The 18,692-nt window shown below is 38.8% G+C and overlaps 1 protein-coding gene across 3 annotated transcripts in view; it reads left to right on the top strand.

Annotated features, from left to right (window-relative positions):
- TRIO (trio Rho guanine nucleotide exchange factor) overlaps positions 1-14,104 on the top strand; it is a 505,121-nt gene extending 491,017 nt beyond the window's left edge. For 2 of the 3 annotated variants that reach the window (XM_027868779.1, XM_027868780.1), the window contains exons 50-58: positions 615-862; positions 2,771-2,909; positions 4,290-4,317; positions 4,522-4,684; positions 5,203-5,324; positions 7,894-7,972; positions 8,295-8,495; positions 9,652-9,790; positions 11,703-14,104. In XM_027868779.1, the coding sequence (XP_027724580.1) occupies positions 615-862; positions 2,771-2,909; positions 4,290-4,317; positions 4,522-4,684; positions 5,203-5,324; positions 7,894-7,972; positions 8,295-8,495; positions 9,652-9,790; positions 11,703-12,245 (1,662 nt within the window). In that variant the 3' untranslated portion in view covers positions 12,246-14,104. Of the gene's footprint in view, positions 1-614; positions 863-2,770; positions 2,910-4,289; positions 4,318-4,521; positions 4,685-5,202; positions 5,325-7,893; positions 7,973-8,294; positions 8,496-9,651; positions 9,791-11,702 lie in introns of those variants that run through there. The other variant, XM_027868781.1, reaches the window with a different exon arrangement.
- The last annotated feature ends 4,588 nt before the right edge of the window (positions 14,105-18,692 follow it).

Below are 18,692 nucleotides of genomic sequence, written 5' to 3'. Positions count from 1 at the left end.
GAAAAATATTTTGAAATGTATTAGTGGCACATCGAGAAATTAAGTCATTTGATCCCCATAATGTACCTTCTTGGAACTGATTTTAGATTTAGATACCTCCATTATACCTAACCTATGAGACAAGAGGAATATCAACCTTCGTTACTTTTTTTTTAAAGAAATCAAATAATAATTTTTAAAAATACACACATATAAACACACACACACACACACACCAGTCACAGTCATATTTGCACTACTAGAGTTCCTCAAAATCATGTTGTTCTTAGCTTTCCAACATCAGTCTCCAGAAGAACGATGTTCTGTCAGGGAACAAAAGGAAGATAAGCCTGTGGCATCGATAAACCTTTCAGAATGAATAAAAGACTAGTAATGGAACCAATTTTTTTAAGGCCTCTTAAACACCATTCTAGAGCCATATGGATTTGTTGTTGTTGTTGTTACTGTTGTTGAAAAAGATGACTGAGATGAGCTAAAGGAGGTCTGAAGGAAAAGCCAAGACTACTGTTTCTCTGTTTATCTTATGTGTAACTCTAGGTCGCGTAGCCATGGTACATATTAACAACTGGTTTCATCATTGTCAGCATTACATTTTGTTCCCTCTCCTTTCATAGAGTGAAAGTAGCAGCAGTAGCAATATCTCCACCATGCTGGTGACACACGATTACACGGCAGTGAAGGAGGATGAGATCAATGTCTATCAAGGAGAGGTCGTGCAAATTCTAGCCAGCAATCAACAGAACATGTTTTTGGTGTTCCGAGCCGCCACTGACCAATGTCCCGCAGCAGAGGGCTGGATTCCCGGCTATGTCCTGGGGCATACCAGTGCAGTCATCATAGAGAACCCTGATGGCACTATGAAGTGAGCATCTCTCTGTTTTCCTGAAAGGAGTGGGAGGATGGCAAAAAGGGTGGGGGGAGTGAAAGAAAAGTAAGGACATATGAGGCCAGTGAGATTAGCGAATTACAATTAGGAATCACATTTGAAGTAGGAATTACATTTGAAGAAAAGACTGGGAGCATAGTGCAAGATTAAATTCTGATTGTGATATGTAATCCAGAAAATAGTGTACAGTATCTGCAGAGGTGATAATGGTAATTTGTATTTATAGCACTTTCAGGTTGATGAAGTACCTGCCTCAGAACAACTCTATGGAGTCAGGAATGCAAATATTATCATGTTCATTTTTAGATAAGGAAATTGAGGCTCAGACAAGTTAAATGACCTCTCTATGATCACACTGTTAATAAGTATCACATCCCAGTTTTAAACTTGATGTTCATAACTCCAGGACCAGTGCATTTGTCCCTGAAACTCAACTGTCTGCTAGGAAATAGTTATTTCCTATTAGTTTCCTAATAGTTACATTCACCAGTGAATAGATTTTTCAGTTCACCAAAAAAGTTACAGTCTTCCTTCATTCAGCAAGCATTGATTAAGCCTCTGCTATGTGCCAGGCACTATACTAGGGGCGAGGATGCAGAGATTAAAAACAAAATAGTCTGACATTGTCTTTGGGAAAAATAGCATGATGCAGATAAGTAATACAAAACACAAAGTAATGTTTTGTGGGAAGACGATCAGAATAGGCCTTTTGCTGCTGGGAGGTCGAATTTGAGCTGAGACTTGAAGGCACCTGGGGATGCTAGAAGGCAGACACAGGTGAGGAGAGAGTGCATCCCAGGCATGAGCAACAGCCTGTGCAAAGGCTCAGAGACAGGAGAGGGTGTATCATATATGGGGAACAGCAAATGGTTTTTATTTAATCCTAGAGGAAATTTACTCTACACAGGGTCTCTAAAAATGTTAATGTGTGTTCCAGTGTTACGTAACTAATCAGTCTGAGGGGGGTGGTGTTCAATATGTGACTGCAGTAAGGAAATTGATTCGACAATTTATCCTTGAAAATCAGCTTTCTTGGTCAATCTCAATAAAATTAGAAACTTATCAATTGTTGTAGTAAACATAATTTTAAGCAAAATGGAGCTTGGTTTCTAGCTTCATAACAGCAATAATGAAACCTATTTCTCTCCTGAATTTCTCTGAGACATACTCCATTGTTGTACAAAGTTGGCCAAATGGAATCCCCTGCTTGGTCCCATAAAATCCAAGCATAAATGGGTCTTTAAAAATGAAAAGGCAGCCAGCTTCCAATAGGATAAATGAATAGACTTTAAAACTGAACAGTCTCTGTAGTGTTTGTTACAATTATATTGCTAACTAAATGCAGTCATGTTTCCCAATTTGTACTACTAACTTCTACTCAGGAGAATCTCAGCATAATTATGTGCCTTTAGGGGTATGGGAAGAGCTCTGAAGTCACCAAGTCTTGCCATTTAAGGAAAAAAAGAGCTTGATCAGAGGTCTGTTCTCCCACAACATTTCTAGGTTTCTGTGAGCTGTTTTATCTTTTTAGTTTTCTCAACCTCTGTTCATATGCAAGGATCTCATCGTTGTTTGTTTTTTCTTAATTTTCTCAAAGGGAAAATAATTCCTTTCATAGGCCTTTTCATTTCAACTTCTATTGTATATATTTTTTCAATATAGGAGACTGGTGATGTTGAATTCTTGTAGTTTTGTTGTTATTATATTAAAGCAGAGGAAACTTTATTTAGCTGAGTGCTTTTTGCTTAGTTCTTCGTATCCATCAGCTTAATATTTTTCTTCTGCAATAGTTTCTGTCAGTCAAATGAATTTTCTTCCAAATATTCTTTGTAGAACATTTCTAAAAAGGAACAGTATTTAACAGAACATTTTATTTTCCTCTAGGAAGTCAACATCTTGGCACACAGCACTCCGTTTAAGGAAAAAATCTGAGAAAAAAGATAAAGACGGCAAAAGGGAAGGCAAATTAGAAAATGGTTACCGCAAATCACGAGAAGGACTTACTAACAAAGTTTCTGTGAAGGTCAGTGAAAGTGTCTTCTGGAAGTTCTGAGTGTTCTTCCAAATGCATACACCACCAAGATTAGCCATGCACCAAGCAAAGGAGGCCAAGAATATGCAGTTGCTAAATTAAATGCATTTGTGGTAACTGTGCCCTCTTCTACCTTTTACATTATATCAGAGAGCTACAGACTATACCATAATTTCTATCCTCTTCCTATACTCCTCCTTATCACTCCTTCCATACTTTCTATTCCCCTCCTTCTCCCTTCACCTTTTTTGCCTTTTCTCCTTCGTATGCCTTACACTTTGCCAAATGTGTTGCTTAAGCCCATCCATGGCATTATATACATGAAATACTGTTGGGCTCTTGGTGAGATAAAAACAAAAATAACAAAAAGAAAGCCCCAGAACATGTGAAAGGGATGGAGAAGAGGAACTAGAAAAGCACCTAGGGTCGACTCTACTCCTCTTAACACCCAGAGACCAAACGGGAAGGCTTTCCTTCTTCCAGCTTGGGTTAAGTCACTTTTCTGTTAAAATGTAAATATTCTCCTAAGTAGTTATAAACTACTTTAATCCACTATAATCAGATTCCTTCGAACTATAGATCCATGGGAAATGGGAGTTTGCATTAGATGGGAAAAAGGGAATGTCTGACTTAGCTCCTGTGTGTGAAAAACATCCACAGTACTTTGATACAAAGATAAATATGACATAAGTTGTCCCAGGCTACCCAAAGATTTGAAAAATTTGAATTAATGTAATAGTTTATTGTGGGGCTGAGGGAGAAGAGAGGGTAGAAGAGCATGTGGAGGAAACATCCTTTCCTTTTTCTTAGTTAAATTTTATTTTTTCCATTAAGCATTTATTTTCTTTCTCCTTATCTCTCCCCCTCCAAAAGATCAAAACCATTGTTATAAATATGTTAAATATAGTAACCCCTGTCACTATATGCATAGTCAAGGAAAACAAATTCCTACATTACCCATGTCCAAAAGAACTGAAAACTAAGAGGATGCCAATCAGTTGGGGAATAGGTGAACAAACTACAGGTATGTGAGTATAATGGAGTATTGTTTTGTCATAAGAAATTATGAAAAGGACCATTTCAGAGAAGACCTGTTTGAACTGATGCAGAGTGAAATGAAAGTTTAAGCATCACTTTTATGCTTGAGGTGAGACAAAAACCCTTCAAAGACAAAGCATAGTCATTGCGGCATGAAGCTTCCACATTGTGTTCAAAAATAATCAAAAACATTTTGCATCAGTTTTATTTCTAGGTCAAATTACTCCTTTTCATATCTTTAGGAAATAATTCTAGTACAGGAACTGAAACCAATGGTCCTTAAAATAATCCATCCTTTGGATTATAATTGCTTTGTTTTGTTTTGTGTTTCAGCTTCTTAATCCCAACTACATTTATGATGGTAAGTAGCATTTTGGGTTTCTAAGATTCATAGTAATTGGTTGGAAGAGAATTTTTAACCCATCAAAGCATCCTAAAGGGGTTTTTTTTTTAAATTTAGGGCTTGCATAGCTATTTGAACTAAATATCCTCATTCTTTTGTTTCGGGGTGATAAGGAGGAGTAGATAGTTCACTGGTAATTAATTTGTTCATTCTGCTTTTCAGTTCCCCCAGAATTTATAATACCATTGAGTGAGGTAACATGTGAGACAGGAGAGACCATTGTTCTTAGATGTAGAGTTTGTGGTCGCCCCAAAGCTTCAATAATTTGGAAGGGCCCCGAACACAACACATTGAACAGTAATGGACGCTACAGCATCTCATACAGGTATGCCAGTTCTTAAACTTATATTAGCTTCACCACCTAAGGGAAGTGTATGATAGAATACAAATAAGAAAAAAAGTTAACACCTGTGTTCACTGCATTTACTTGAATATAGAAAGGACCTATGCATTTGTTTTGGGAGGCTACTAATGTGAGAGCTTTCTCCATCAAAGTAAATGGCTTAGTATAGAAGTCCCAGCCAGGGGAGGGGAACCTGTGGCCTCCAGGCCACATGTGGCCCTCTAGGTCTTCAAGTGCAGCCCTTTGACTGAATCTAAACTTCACAGAACAAATCTGAGAAGTTGAGTCACTTGCCTGTGACAGGATTTGAGGCCAGTCTTCCTGACCTGGAAGCAGGCTCTCCATCAATTACAGCTCACTGCCTCTCCATTAAGGCGGTGCATCTGTGTGTGTGTTGTGTGTGCACACATGGGTATATGAGAAGGATAAGGACCTAACAGGGTTTCCAGTGTCTGCTTTGTGACGAGAAATTCTAATATGTGCATTAATATGTTTGGCAGTGATTTAGGAGAGGCCACTCTGAAAATAATCGGTGTGACCACAGAAGATGATGGTATCTATACATGTATAGCTGTGAATGACATGGGTTCAGTATCATCGTCAGCCAGTCTGAGAGTTCTAGGTAAGTTACACAATTGTTGGCTAAAACTGCCTTTGAAGCTCCTTTAGGACTTTCAGAATGAAGGTTGAGTAGGTAGGACAAAGTGAGGATGTTTGCCATTCAGGCTTTCACTGTACAAGCAGGGCCAGCCTATATCATAAGTGTGGGTAGTCACTTGTATGGTATAATTGAAGAGGCACCATAATATCCTGTTTGTCTGGAAAAATATCTTATCTAATAGTTTACCATAGCCTGAAAATTCACATCATGAAGTCATGAAAGGTCTAGAAGAATGTTAGGCAATCTTTCAAAGGTTGCATTCAAAGTATCCTCCTGTTCTTTTAAAATCTTAGGGATGGTGGGTCCAATGAAACAGTTGGGTAGCAGCAGGTGGCAACTGTCCTAAGTGGTAGGGAGGTGGATATGGAGATGGTGACATGCTTAGAGAACACCAAGATTCTACATTATCGATCTTTGGGTTAGAACAACAAAGACAGAGGTATTATCTCCATAAGGCCACTGTTAAAATATGTACTGCTAACCCACCCAATCCTCTTTATATTATTCAAGTTCAGCAAGCAATTATTAAGTCTACAAAGAAAGATAAATGAACAAATCAAAAGCATGTATTTAGCACTTACTCTGTATGGGCCAAGCACTGCTAAGTGCTAGGAATACAAATACAAAAGTAAGATAGTCCCTGCCCTCAAAGTGCTTACATTCTAAATAAGATGTGTTCCTGTCCTCAAAAAATATATTAACATATTAGTTTTTCAAGTTACCTAATGAACTGTGGATCAACAGATATAAGATATTTGTTGGTTTCAGTATCAGAATGGGCTCTGAAACTTGCAGTGAAAAACCCTAAATAATGGGGGATTCAGCAAGAAGGTCCATAGTTAGTCCTAGGAAGATGGGGTCCCTTGGAGCAGAAAGAAACTCTGAGCTAAAATAGCATGTATTATATAGTTTGTATCATACCTATCATACATTTATTCTGTTTTGTCTTATACTTCTGTCTTATACCTTAAGCTATTAAAACTTTAAGCTACTTGAGCTTATAAACTGCCCTAAGACTTCTGGGACACCTTGTATATGAAACTGAAAGCACTATATTTAATGTATCTGGCGTGCTTCAGGTCTGAGGGAGCCAACTGTTTGCAGGAGAAGCAGCATTCCTAACGGCCTATAAGTGGCACAGATGGCAGCTTCCAACAAAATCTAGTATAAAATGGCAAGTTTGGGGGGCGTTAATAGGCCACAACCCTCAGTTATGACTCTGTGAAAGGTCGCTCTGTGTAGACTCAACCTAAAAAAATGGAATGGCTCTGAGTGCCTTTCACCTGAATAATTTAAACTCAGTAAATCTAAGCAATGCAGAAAAATGGTTTTAGGATTACAAAATCAGATGGAAGGATTAACTTCAACCAGAGACCAAAGGAATTAAGAAGTCTTTTTTAAAAGGAACTGCAGAGACATTCTGCAGGTATTTTAGTGTGTCAGAAGCTAATGATAGCTAAAGGACTTCTGAAGGGTTTGAGTATCTTCACACTGCAGGTCTTCATGGGGAAAAATTATAGAGAGGCAAGCACATGTATGTATAGCAGAGCTACCTAGCAGGGTAAACCTCGAGCTGCTAAAAGTTGGTTTGAAATATTTTCCCATTTCATAAAATGTCTTCTACAAAAAACTACCATGTTCACCACTTTTAGCATTTTGCTTTTTTTTCTTTTCTTTTTTTTTTCATTAAGATAAAACATTTAGCTACCTTCATGATTATGTAATCACGTTTGCCACTGCCACAAGCTCCCCAGAGCCACAGGCCAGCCATACATTCTCTTACCCCTGCTGCCCACCCATAGTGCACACCTACTTTCTCATTTGGTTTTGGGACATTTCCTGTATAAATATGTGAGCCTGGGGATAGTCAAGAAGATTTCAATGGGAATTCAAATAGGACTTTATCATCTAAGTCCACTTCTGAAATCAGATTCTGTAAGCGGTCTTGGAGGCAACAATAATCTTTTGTATTCTCTGGTAAAAATGCATTCCGTAAAAATGTGCTAAGGGTTTATTTGTTCACTAGACTGCCGTGATTGTGTCACTTGATCTGCATTTTAAAAAAAAAGTCTATTGACCAGAAATGGAGGAAGTAGACAATGTATTTATTCAGATGTAACCTTCATTTTTTTTAGTATCAGAGGTCCAAAGTTTCTTGACAGAAATAGCCAAAGTTTCAGAATGACCTAGTGAATAAATTATACTGAAAATTATACAAGCATTCCTTTTATAAGTGGGTAGAGGCACCTTCAAAAAGCCATGATTTTCTTTGTTTGAATCAAAGTTGGTGTTAAAGTATTTCATATGACATTACTTAGGAGAGAAAGTTCAATTAAAATTAATTGGATAAAAAGCTACAAAGATAAATGAGCTATTAATAATTATTCATTGCATTGGAAGGGAACGCTATGCTAGGCCACCCCACTGCATGGTCAGATGGCTATGTGAGACCGGAGTAATTAGGAATTTGCAAGATTTGAAGTTTTCACACTAGATGAAGGATGATAAAGGTATTCCTTCTTTCTTTCAGGTCCAGGAAGTGATGGGATCATGGTAATTTGGAAAGACAACTTTGATTCCCTCTACAGTGAAGTGGCTGAGCTTGGCAGGTATGATATGAAAACTCCCTGAAATACAAGCATTCTGTAGGACTTAGTAAACCAAATGACTCAGTTGGCTAGACCTAAGTGTAATATTCTACAATACCCTACAACCAGCTATTAATTTTATATATATAGCATATTTGAAATTAAACCTATTGTCATCTTTATGTCTCAGTAGCATAGTATCTGAATAGCCCCAAAATATTTTTGTATATTGCTTTAAGTGTTATACTTGGATTATATAATCAATTCTTAGAGAATAGGCTATTCCCCATAGCAAATCCCCTAAAATGATCTTTTCTAACTGCCATTTAAACTCTTTTTTTAGGGGCAGGTTCTCTGTTGTTAAGAAATGTGATCAGAAAGGAACCAAGCGATCAGTAGCCACTAAGTTTGTGAACAAGAAGTTGATGAAACGAGACCAAGTTACGCATGAACTTGGAGTCCTGCAGAATCTCCAGCATCCCCTGCTGATTAGCCTCCTGGATACATTTGAGACTTCCACCAGTTATGTCCTGGTCTTAGAGATGTGCGTAGGACCTGACTGTCTTTACCACTTCCTAACCCTTCGCTTCTGATGTTTTCTTAATTCTTTTCTCATAAATGAAGGGAAGAAAAAATAGGATCTTTCAGAATTCAGCAGAATTCCTTAAATATGTATTGGCAATCAAAAACGAGACCTTTAGAGCTTTCCTAAAATAAAAACAAAAATAGTTTGACCAGGGACCATAGGGACCTAGCAAATTCTGTTGTCACACACCCTCTATAGCCATTGTAGACTGGTCCCCAACCATCCTAGTGACATCAGCCTGAAACCAAGTGGTTCTAAGCATGCTTGAATTCAGAGGGACTTGGAAAGATAACTCACCCCTGAGTTGTTACTGGTATGAAGAATACCCCTGAATTTGATTATCTGGGAAGGTTCTACAATCCAGTTGGTGGGAATCCAACCTTACTTCAGCCCTGCAATCAACTTCTCGTGACATTTTTTTTTCCCATTATTGTTCTTAAATGTGTGCTTTCTCAAAGAGAAAGAGCTTCAGTTTAAAACCCTCCACAACCTGACTCCATGCTATCTTTCCAACTTCATTGGACATTACTCCCCTTCCCACAATTTGCAGTCCAACTGAACTGGCCTCATCCCTATTCTCATACACAACACTTCTATCTTCCATCTCTTTGCCTTTGCTCTAGCCCTCCCACGTGTCTGAGATGCATTCCCTCCATTCTTCTGCCTCAGAGTCCTTCACTTCCTTAAGATGCAGCTCAAACACTATCTTCTCCATGAAGCCTTTCCTGATCCCCTCAACTGCTAGTGCCCTCCCTCCCAAACTACTTTGTTATTAACTATTTTGTAAATATTCATTTACGTGCTTTATATTAAGGATGCACATATCTCTATATGTACTTGTTTCCTTCATTTGAATGGAAGTTCCTTGCAAAAAAAGATTGTTTCATTCTTTGTACTTATATCCCCAGTGACTAGCACATAGTTAGGCACTTCATACTTATTGATTTGATCAGCAGTATGAACTGGAGGCAGGAAAGCCTAATCATGAAAAGTTGTTGAAACATTAATTTTAGGGGAGACCCAAAAGAAAAACAGAATGTAGTTTTTTTCATGAATCCAGACAAAGAACTGTACATAGTAACAGTGTCATAGCAGATGTTTTTATACATTCTAGGGCTGATCAAGGCCGTCTTCTAGACTGTGTTGTGCGATGGGGGAACCTCACTGAAGGGAAGATTAGAATGTATCTTGGAGAGATTCTGGAAGCTGTGCAGTACCTTCATAACTGCAGAATAGTACATCTGGACCTAAAGGTTAGTGGAATGCTAAGATCTGGGTGACTTAGGATGAGAATTTAGTTCTTACTGAATCACAGACAGCAAATTTGTCTCTTCTCTTGAACACAGTAGTCTTGTCAGACTGGAAACAGTGGATCCTTCCTGGTATGGTGTCCCTGAAAACCATTCCCCTGGGACTGGCTTACAGATCAAACCACATAATTCCAAGTCATTTGAGATTTCAATTCATAAACCACCTAATGTAGATTTCAAGATGGACCTGTCATATATTAAATTCTGCTCCATGGTACATAGCATTATCTCAGGGTTCCAGTATGGCAGGTGGTGATTGACAGATTTCAGTGTTACTTAAATTAGAAAGTAATACATCTTTGTCCTCCATTTGAGTACATATTTGTGGTATTTTCCGCCACTGCAAAAAAACCTGTCAGCAATAAGCTACTGAAAGCTAAGCTTTCCCATCAAACAAATTATAGTTCCTAGACCCACGAGGTAGTTTTGGATTTGCCATAAATAGAGGGAATATTAAAACAAGAGGATTTTCCTTTGAGAAACTGGGGAAAGAGCATGGAGAAGTTAGCTTAAAACTGCACTAAGACTTCTAACACACACTGTATTTCAATTGATCCTGTGATCTCATTGATAACGGCAATACACCTATGCCTTTCAGTGTCCATATCCCAATAAATTCACATTCCCCTTTTTTTAGGTTATGATTTTTCTATATTTCTCTATAGCTATATAGATACATAGCTATATATGTCTCCTATGATATGCTTGTCAATAACAAAAAAAAAAAATACACTGGATCTCTCCATTGCAAGTGTATATTCATGGGCATGTAAATGATCCATAATACCTATGGCACAGATGCTTCAGGTCTTTCAATACCCAATAAGACTTTCTGAGGTTTTGGCCATTTTTCAATATGTTTAGGAATAGATTTGGACAGTCATGATAAGCTTATAAAAGGAAAATAATGCCTATTTATATCCCGTTTGGGTATACTTGGTAGCCAGTTTTTAAGCCAGCATTGCCAGTGAAAGGGAACCTTAGCCAAGGCTTTCTTAGTTAAGTTCCAGGGGAAACTAATTGACCAATGGAATATCTATGAAGTTGTGCAGAATGTAGAGAGGCAGCCTGGAGCTATTCAGTGGAGGACCTTGGAGTCAGGAAGACCAGACTGGGTTGCTTAACCATTCAGTATCCCCAAACAACTTTCTAAGATGTTTAAGTTATAGGTGAGCTGCCGATCTGCTGCATAGATGAAGAGTTTCCAAGCTTAAAGTTCTCTTTCACTGATGAAATCACAAGTCAGACACACCTGCACACATGCACACATACACACACACACACACTTATTTTATGAAAGAATCCAATCACATTAGAGCTCTCCCTCTCCTCAGCAATGTTAGGGGCATCTGTGCTGAACATAGGAAGGTTTTACCTTGTTCTTTAAGTAAAGAGTTTTGACCCCTCTTCCAGCTCTTAAGAGCAACATCTGTCTTTGTGTCTTCTATAGCGCCTAATGCACAGTTTGTTAAATTGAATGGAGTTATAATAAAATTAGCCTAAGATGGGGGTGAGAGAGGTGGGGATTGTTTTAGCACAATGGATAAAGCAAGGTATCTTGAGTCAGGAAGGCCTGAGTTCAACTTTGGCCTCAGACATTTACTAGCTGTGTAACCCTTGGCAAGTTACTTAACCTCTGTCTGTCTCCATTAACCTCATCTGCAAAATGGGGATAATAACAGCACCTGCCTTTCAGGGTTGTTGTGAAGGTCAAACAAGTTCATACTTACAAAATGCTTTGCAGACTTTAAAGCATCATCTAAATGCTAGCTATTGGTGGTGGTGGTGGTGGTGGTGGGTAGGTGGATGGTTGGTTGATTTTTCAAAATAACTGTTTCCTTCTTGCATTTTCTAGCCTGAAAACATTCTGGTGGATCAGAGCTTGGCTAAGCCAACGATAAAACTGGCTGACTTTGGAGATGCAGTCCAACTCAACACAACTTACTATATCCACCAGTTACTGGGGAACCCAGAATTTGCAGCTCCCGAAATCATCCTTGGGAATCCTGTCTCCCTTACCTCAGATACTTGGAGTATTGGAGTGCTCACGTATGTCCTTCTTAGTGGCGTATCTCCTTTCCTGGATGACAGCGTAGAAGAAACGTGCCTCAACATTTGCCGCTTAGACTTTAGTTTCCCAGATGACTACTTTAAAGGAGTTAGCCAGAAGGCCAAAGATTTTGTATGCTTCCTACTACGAGATGACCCTGCTCAGCGTCCTTCTGCTGCACTCTCCCTCCAGGATCAGTGGCTGCAGCTGGGCAACAACAACAGTGCTGATAGCCTTGATATATCAAGACTGACTTCTTTCATAGAGCGGCGAAAACACCAGAATGATGTTCGACCCATTCGTAGCATCAAAAACTTCTTACAGAGCAGGCTCTTGCCTAGGGTTTGACCTATCTTGAAGTTCTTTCTCATTCTCTTTCACCTGCCAATCAACTGTTAATTTGAATTTTGAGGAGAAAAAAAAACACAGCCAATCAGCTGCTAGTATGTTCATCGTGTGAAATTGCATTCCAAGTAAGCTGTGAGTAACAGTACTTGGGACTTATAGATGCAAGCTATGCTGGGGTGGAGGACTTTAACATTATACTCTGCAAAAAGGCAGATAGAGCATTGCTGTATCACAGTATTTTATTCAGGTTTCTGCAAAAAAAAAAAAAGATACTTTTTTAAAAAAACGAACAGGAATAGAATTTTGCAAAATTAACATTTTCAAGATTTATTCAAGAAAAAATAAATGCCTATGTTCAAACCACTGGTATTAATGAACAAAACAAAGACACATTTCTGGAGAAGACTCACTCAAATGGTTATCCATTAATATGGCTTCCATTTGCAACTTGGTTTCAACCGGGTCATAGAGCTTATCCAGTTGCCTCGTCTATCTGTATCTTGCATAGCAATGCACTGAGACCAGATTTGTCTTTTGAGTGCATCCAACCTCAAACTTTTGCATACAAATAGAATGAATCGTTTTGCTCTGATAAAATGTAGGCCTTACTTGTATATAGACTGTTCCTGCCTTCAGTCTGTAATTCCCCCTCTCACCCTCAACTTACCCCACCCCCTCAACATCCTAAACAGTGGCATACCACTGTTCAGGTCCTTCAGTTGGGGGTCAAAGTTTACTAGCCCATCAGAAAAGGACTCCAAGGGCGGATCCTACTCCTTTCGCCCCCCCACCTCTTCCCACATCTCACCAAACCCATCAGTCAGATTGTTGAGCAGTATACAGCCAGATGAAAATACTGTAAATGCACTCATTGGGATTTTTCTGTTTGATTTCATATCATGTGCAATGTTGTGGCTTTAACATTTTATGCAACTATTTATGAGGACCTCTGTTGTAACTGTAATAAATATATAGAAAAAGCACATACTTAGTACGGTGAGCTTTATGGTTTTGTGTGTGTGACTAAAGGGTTTTTTTGGGGGGTGGGTGGGGGGTGGGTGAAGGGATTGTATCACTGTGCCATTAGTTTTTAAGATAGTTAACACATAGCAAAAATTCTTGTCAGTTTTGAGGACTGTAAAAAGTGATTTCATATTCCAAATCTAAAACTGGATAATAGGGTAACATTTTAAAATTTATTATACTATTATTCAAAATGCCAAAGTATTATTTTTTCCCAAAATCAATCTTGACATTTAGTACTTTCTAATATTTTTGAATCTGTTTACTTTCTGTACAATAATTGGCTGAATTTTGTGTTCTTTGGTTAAGAAAGCCAATCAAGGGTCAGCCGCCGTGAGACCAGAATACAATGCCTATGTCACTGTGGCCAAGGTAATGGTGATGTTGGAGGTATTTTCAATGAAGAGGGATGTGCTTCTGGGCTACTTTGGATTTTCCCGGATGTCTTTTTATCTGTGACTGTGTGAAGTATAATAAATAGGAAACCAGCCTACATCCCCAAGCCAGTTAGACATCTGGGTCTTGAGCCATAAACTAGCTTAGTTAGCTTTGCAACTTCCAATGTATTTTATTTATTAGTTTTGTTGGGTTTTTTGTTTCTTCTTTGTAAAGTTGTACAGAAACTTTTTAAGAGAAAAAATGAATTCAAAACTGGATGTGTATTCGTAACCTCATAACTTTTATTTGTGTATTATTTCTTTTATTATTTCAGTTAAATTTTTACATTATTTTGCATGTATATTTCTTTGTACAGAGACGTGTTTACACAGTATGATGTGATGTAAATATTTTATTTTGCCATCAGTTATTTTAAAAAATTAAACATATTTGACATATTTGCCTGATTTTTGTGTTAGGCCTTTTATTCAGCTTTATTTCATTGGAATTACACTGAACTAAACATTCCCCCAATCAGCTGTGACCTTTAGATGCATAACAATCTTTTGAGTACTTGCTGGGAGTCTGTGTGAACTCTCCTTTGAAGACTAAATCAATCCAGTTTATCCAATCTCCTCTTCCCCTGTTCCATCTCTGGAAGCATTTCAAATCATTGATATTATCTTTAGGAAAGAGCAAAGGAAGGAAATAAGCATTTATATAGTGCCTGCTATGTGCCAGGCACTGTGCTAAGCACTTTACAAATATTATCTCATTTGATCCTCATGACAACCCTAAGAGGTAAGTATCATTATTTTCCTCATTTTACAGTTAAGGAAACTCAGGCAAACAGAGGTTAAGTGACTAGCCCAGGGCCACCCAGCTAATAAATGTCTGAGACCACATTTGAACTTTGTTCTTCCTGACTCCAGGCCCAGTGATCTAACCACTGCACCACCCAACTACCTCTAGTAGTTGATATTCTCATTAGCATCACCAGTCATCTAGTTACTATTAGAACATGTGCAAAGATGTGAAAACTGCTCAGAGGAATGACTTTTATTGCAGTTTGTCCTGGAAGGCTCTCTGGTCTAATAATATCCACTTTGCCATCTTTGATATTAAAATGGAAGACCAAATAAGCAAAGAGAGAAGTCAAATTTTTTCAATTGTCTTTTTTTTTTTCCATTCTCCTGTTGCACATTCAAAAAGTCCTAAAACATTTTAGATCACACAGTGATATCTTGGCAAAGCTCTTGTAGAGCTATAAGACTATGAGACACCCTACAAATGAGGAATGATGCATTTCTTAGGCCATAAGTGATGCATGTTCAAAGCATGTCTGCAGACATTAAATTAAAAGTAAAAACAATCTGCATTGTCAGGCACCAACGTTTCTATAATGGGGCTTCAAGCTTGGGTTTTTTTTTTTCTTTTATGAACTGAAATACTAAGTTGAGACATTTCTATATAAACTGAGACCTTTCTTTTGCACAGAGTAAACCTCTAAATTCAGGAAATGGATGGTTGAGTTATTCATATAAAGGTAACGAGGCTCAGGGGGCTTAACAATGAAGACAAAATTAAGAGGCAACTAAACTGATATGGCTTTGAATGAATCTCTTACCTAATGAACCACCTCATCCTTCTCACCCCTTAAATGAAATCATCAAGGCACCCTAGCTAAATGTTTGCTTAATATATAACTGTCTATAACAAGGAGCAAGTGAAAAATTGAACTGATTATTTGGACGTTTTATGAGCAGGATGTTTAATATGAATATTAATTCAAGTCCACAAGCATGTAAGCATCTAGTAGCAAAGATGCTGTAGAGGCAAGGCTGGAGGGAAAAAAAGATATACCCTGCTCAAGCTAGTAAGGAGGATGATACAAATAACTATGATATGTAATGCATGTGAAGGAAAAGTCAGATAGATTACTCTTAGACGAAGGAGATTACCAAAAGCTTCATGTAGAAAATGGCACCTGAACTGGGCCTTGATGGAAAGTCATGGAACCATGCTGCATTTTAAAGGTTCACAGCTCATCACCTTAGCCAGGTCCCAACGACTGCATTGGAGTCCTTGTATTTGATCTTTTCTAAACCCGCTATCACTTCTCAAGGGAGCTGTTCAGAACCTCTATTTTCAGAGTTTATAACATGACCCTGCCACTGCTGAGAAGACTGAACGCATCCTCCCAGAAGACCTTCATCCCTCCTCAGCAACTGAAAACCTCTGTTCCATTCTCTTAGTACTCATCTTTGACCTCAGAGGTTGAAATAACTTTATCCTTTCCCAAAGTAAGCCCCTCCACCTCTACTCTCGATACCTTTCTTCTCCTACCATCTAGAGAGATCTTTGGTCCATTAGTCATTTCTACAATCTCTTCCACTTCTAGTCGTCCCATCTACTGGTTACTTTTCTCTCTGCCTAAAAACATAATCAGGTTTTCCCCACTCTGAAAAGTCTTCCTTTGAATCCACTTTCTTTCTCTTTCTCCCTTCTCCTACTTTTCCTCTCTACACTTTCCCATCTCCATATCCATGATCCTATGATCTTATATTTAATATCTCTAAGACAAAATTTATCATCTTTCTCCCAAATCTATACTTCTTCTGAACTTTACTAGTGCTGTTAAAGGCACTACCATTGCCACTCCCAGACACCCCAGCCCACAACCTTAGTGTTATTCAATTCATTCAATATACATTTATTAAGCACCAACTATGCGCCAGGCACTGTGCTAAGCACTGGCACATAGTATCATCATCAACTCCTTACTCTAACGCCACATTTTCAACATCTCTTATATACCTTCTTCTTGACTCACAGCCACTACCCTATTTCAGGCCTGGCATCACCTCTTGGCTGGATAATTATACCAGCCTCCTATTTACTATTCTCACTTCAAGTCTTTCCCTTTGCCAATCTATCCTCCACACAACTGCCAGAATGATTTTCCTTAAATGTAGGAAACAGTGATGATGTCACTACTACTCCACCCACCCGTTCAATAAATTCCAGTGGTTCCCTATTACCTCTGGGAGCAAATATAAACTCTTCAAATGGCATTTAAAGCTCTTCACTACATGGACCACTCTTCCCTTTCTAGTCTTCTTATACATTATTCCCTTCCATGAAACTTTGCAATCCAGTAATACTGACCTGCACGCGCGCGCGCACACACACACACACACACCCCTCCCTTAATTTTCTATCTCTGTACCTTCGCATTGGCTTCCCTCCAATCCTGGAGTGCACTCCCTCTTAACCTCTATTTCTCAGAAACCCTGACTTCCTGCAAAATTCAGCTCAAGCACTAACTTTATGAAACTTTTCCTGATCCCTCAAACTGATAGTGCCCTCCTTCCCCAAACTACCTTGTACTTGTTTTTAACATACTCAGTCTATTCCTAGTACACCTAGATATGTGTGTTTTCTCTCCCTTTGGGATGTAAGCTCCTGGAGGGCGGAGCCCTGTTCACTTTTGTCTTTATATTCCCCAGCCCTCCACATAAGACCTGGCATATAATTAGAGTTTAATTGTAGCACATAATTAGGTATTAATTGACTGATATACCTCTACCAATGTCACTCTTTTAATCATTAATCTTCAATGTTTTCTTACAACCTACCATGTCAAATTCAAATTACTTTGTGTGACATTGAAAGCCATTATAATATAGTATCAACTCATCTTTCCAGCTCTTTCTCAAACTATTCTTTGTATACTGTGCTCCAAGCAACTAACTCCCTCTCAGTCGCAGAAAGCAGCTGGTGACAGTCATAACTTCAGACTTTTATTCAACATGTCACATTCTTGTTTTGTTTTGGTTTTTTTTAGTGAGGCAATCGGGGTTAAGTGACTTGCCCAAGGTCACACAGCTAGTACATGTCAAGTGTTTGGTCTGAGGCCGGATTTGAACTCAGGTCCTCCTGACTTCAGGGCCGGTACTCTATCCACTGTGCCACCTAGCTGCCCCTAACATGTCGGATTCTTGAAGTTACAGCTTGTCTCCCTTACTAGATGGTAAGCTAAGCTCCACAGAGAACATGTGTTATAGATTTAAAGCTGGGAAGGGTCTTCGTAATTCTTCCAACCCCATTACCTTCTTTTAGTCGTCCTTGTATTCCTCAGTCCCTAATCTAGTACATTGCACAGAGGACTGACTTTCAATAAGTGTTCATTTCAATTAAATGAATGAGTAAATGGAGCAGCTAAATAACTGTTAACTGTAGAGATGCTCCCAGATGGAGATCCCAGGCAGATTTTCAAATGACTATTTCTCCCTGATAAACTCTTTTGGATTTGACAGGCCCCCAGCTAAATCTTCTCCAACCCTCCTGCTCATAAGAAGAGCACTACAAGAGAAAATTGGACCCAAAGCCTTTAGTTTGGAATCCTCAAGACAACCATAATTTCTTCCCATTCCTATCATGGAGCTATGATAAATTGTGAAAGAATTCACCTGGCCATGAGAGAGCCCAAGGAATCAAAATTTGATCTCACTCCATCTCACAATCCCTGCTCAGTCTCTAAACCCTAGTTCAAAGTCCTGAACCTGCCCCAGCACTCGCTCACTTGATTTTGTTTCTACACAAACCCCAGCCCTGCCAGCCAGCACCCCAGTGCATCTTTTTCAGGGTGTTTCTTCTGAGGGACATATAGCATATTAACTAAAAAAAAAAAGGTCCTCAAAGTTAAAAAGGTAAGATAACAAGCACTAGACTTAGAGGTGAGAGCACCCATTTCCTGTGTTCTAGTTGTGGCCCTGATATTTATATAATGGGGGGGTAGGGGAGGGGAGAGAGAAGGTTCACCAACGGTGCAACATAGTAGCCAAGCAAAGAAGCTAATGCAATTTTAGGTGTTACATTTATGAAGAAAGTTGACAACCTGGAATGTCAATGCAGAGTTTGGGTTCAACTTCAGGATCAATGTCCAAGGTAAGTTTGGTTGCACAGGCATTGTCTGTGTCGCCCTTCTCTAAAGGTCTTTAAAGCTGGAGGTGCGCTTCCTCTTCCTGCTTCCTCACGGTGTCG

This window comes from Vombatus ursinus, unplaced genomic scaffold (assembly GCF_900497805.2).
Source record: "Vombatus ursinus unplaced genomic scaffold, bare-nosed wombat genome assembly UNPS02014791.1, whole genome shotgun sequence".
Classification (NCBI taxonomy): domain Eukaryota; kingdom Metazoa; phylum Chordata; class Mammalia; order Diprotodontia; family Vombatidae; genus Vombatus; species Vombatus ursinus.
Note: the sequence above shows the minus strand (reverse complement) of the source record. Positions and strands in the feature narration are given on the sequence as shown.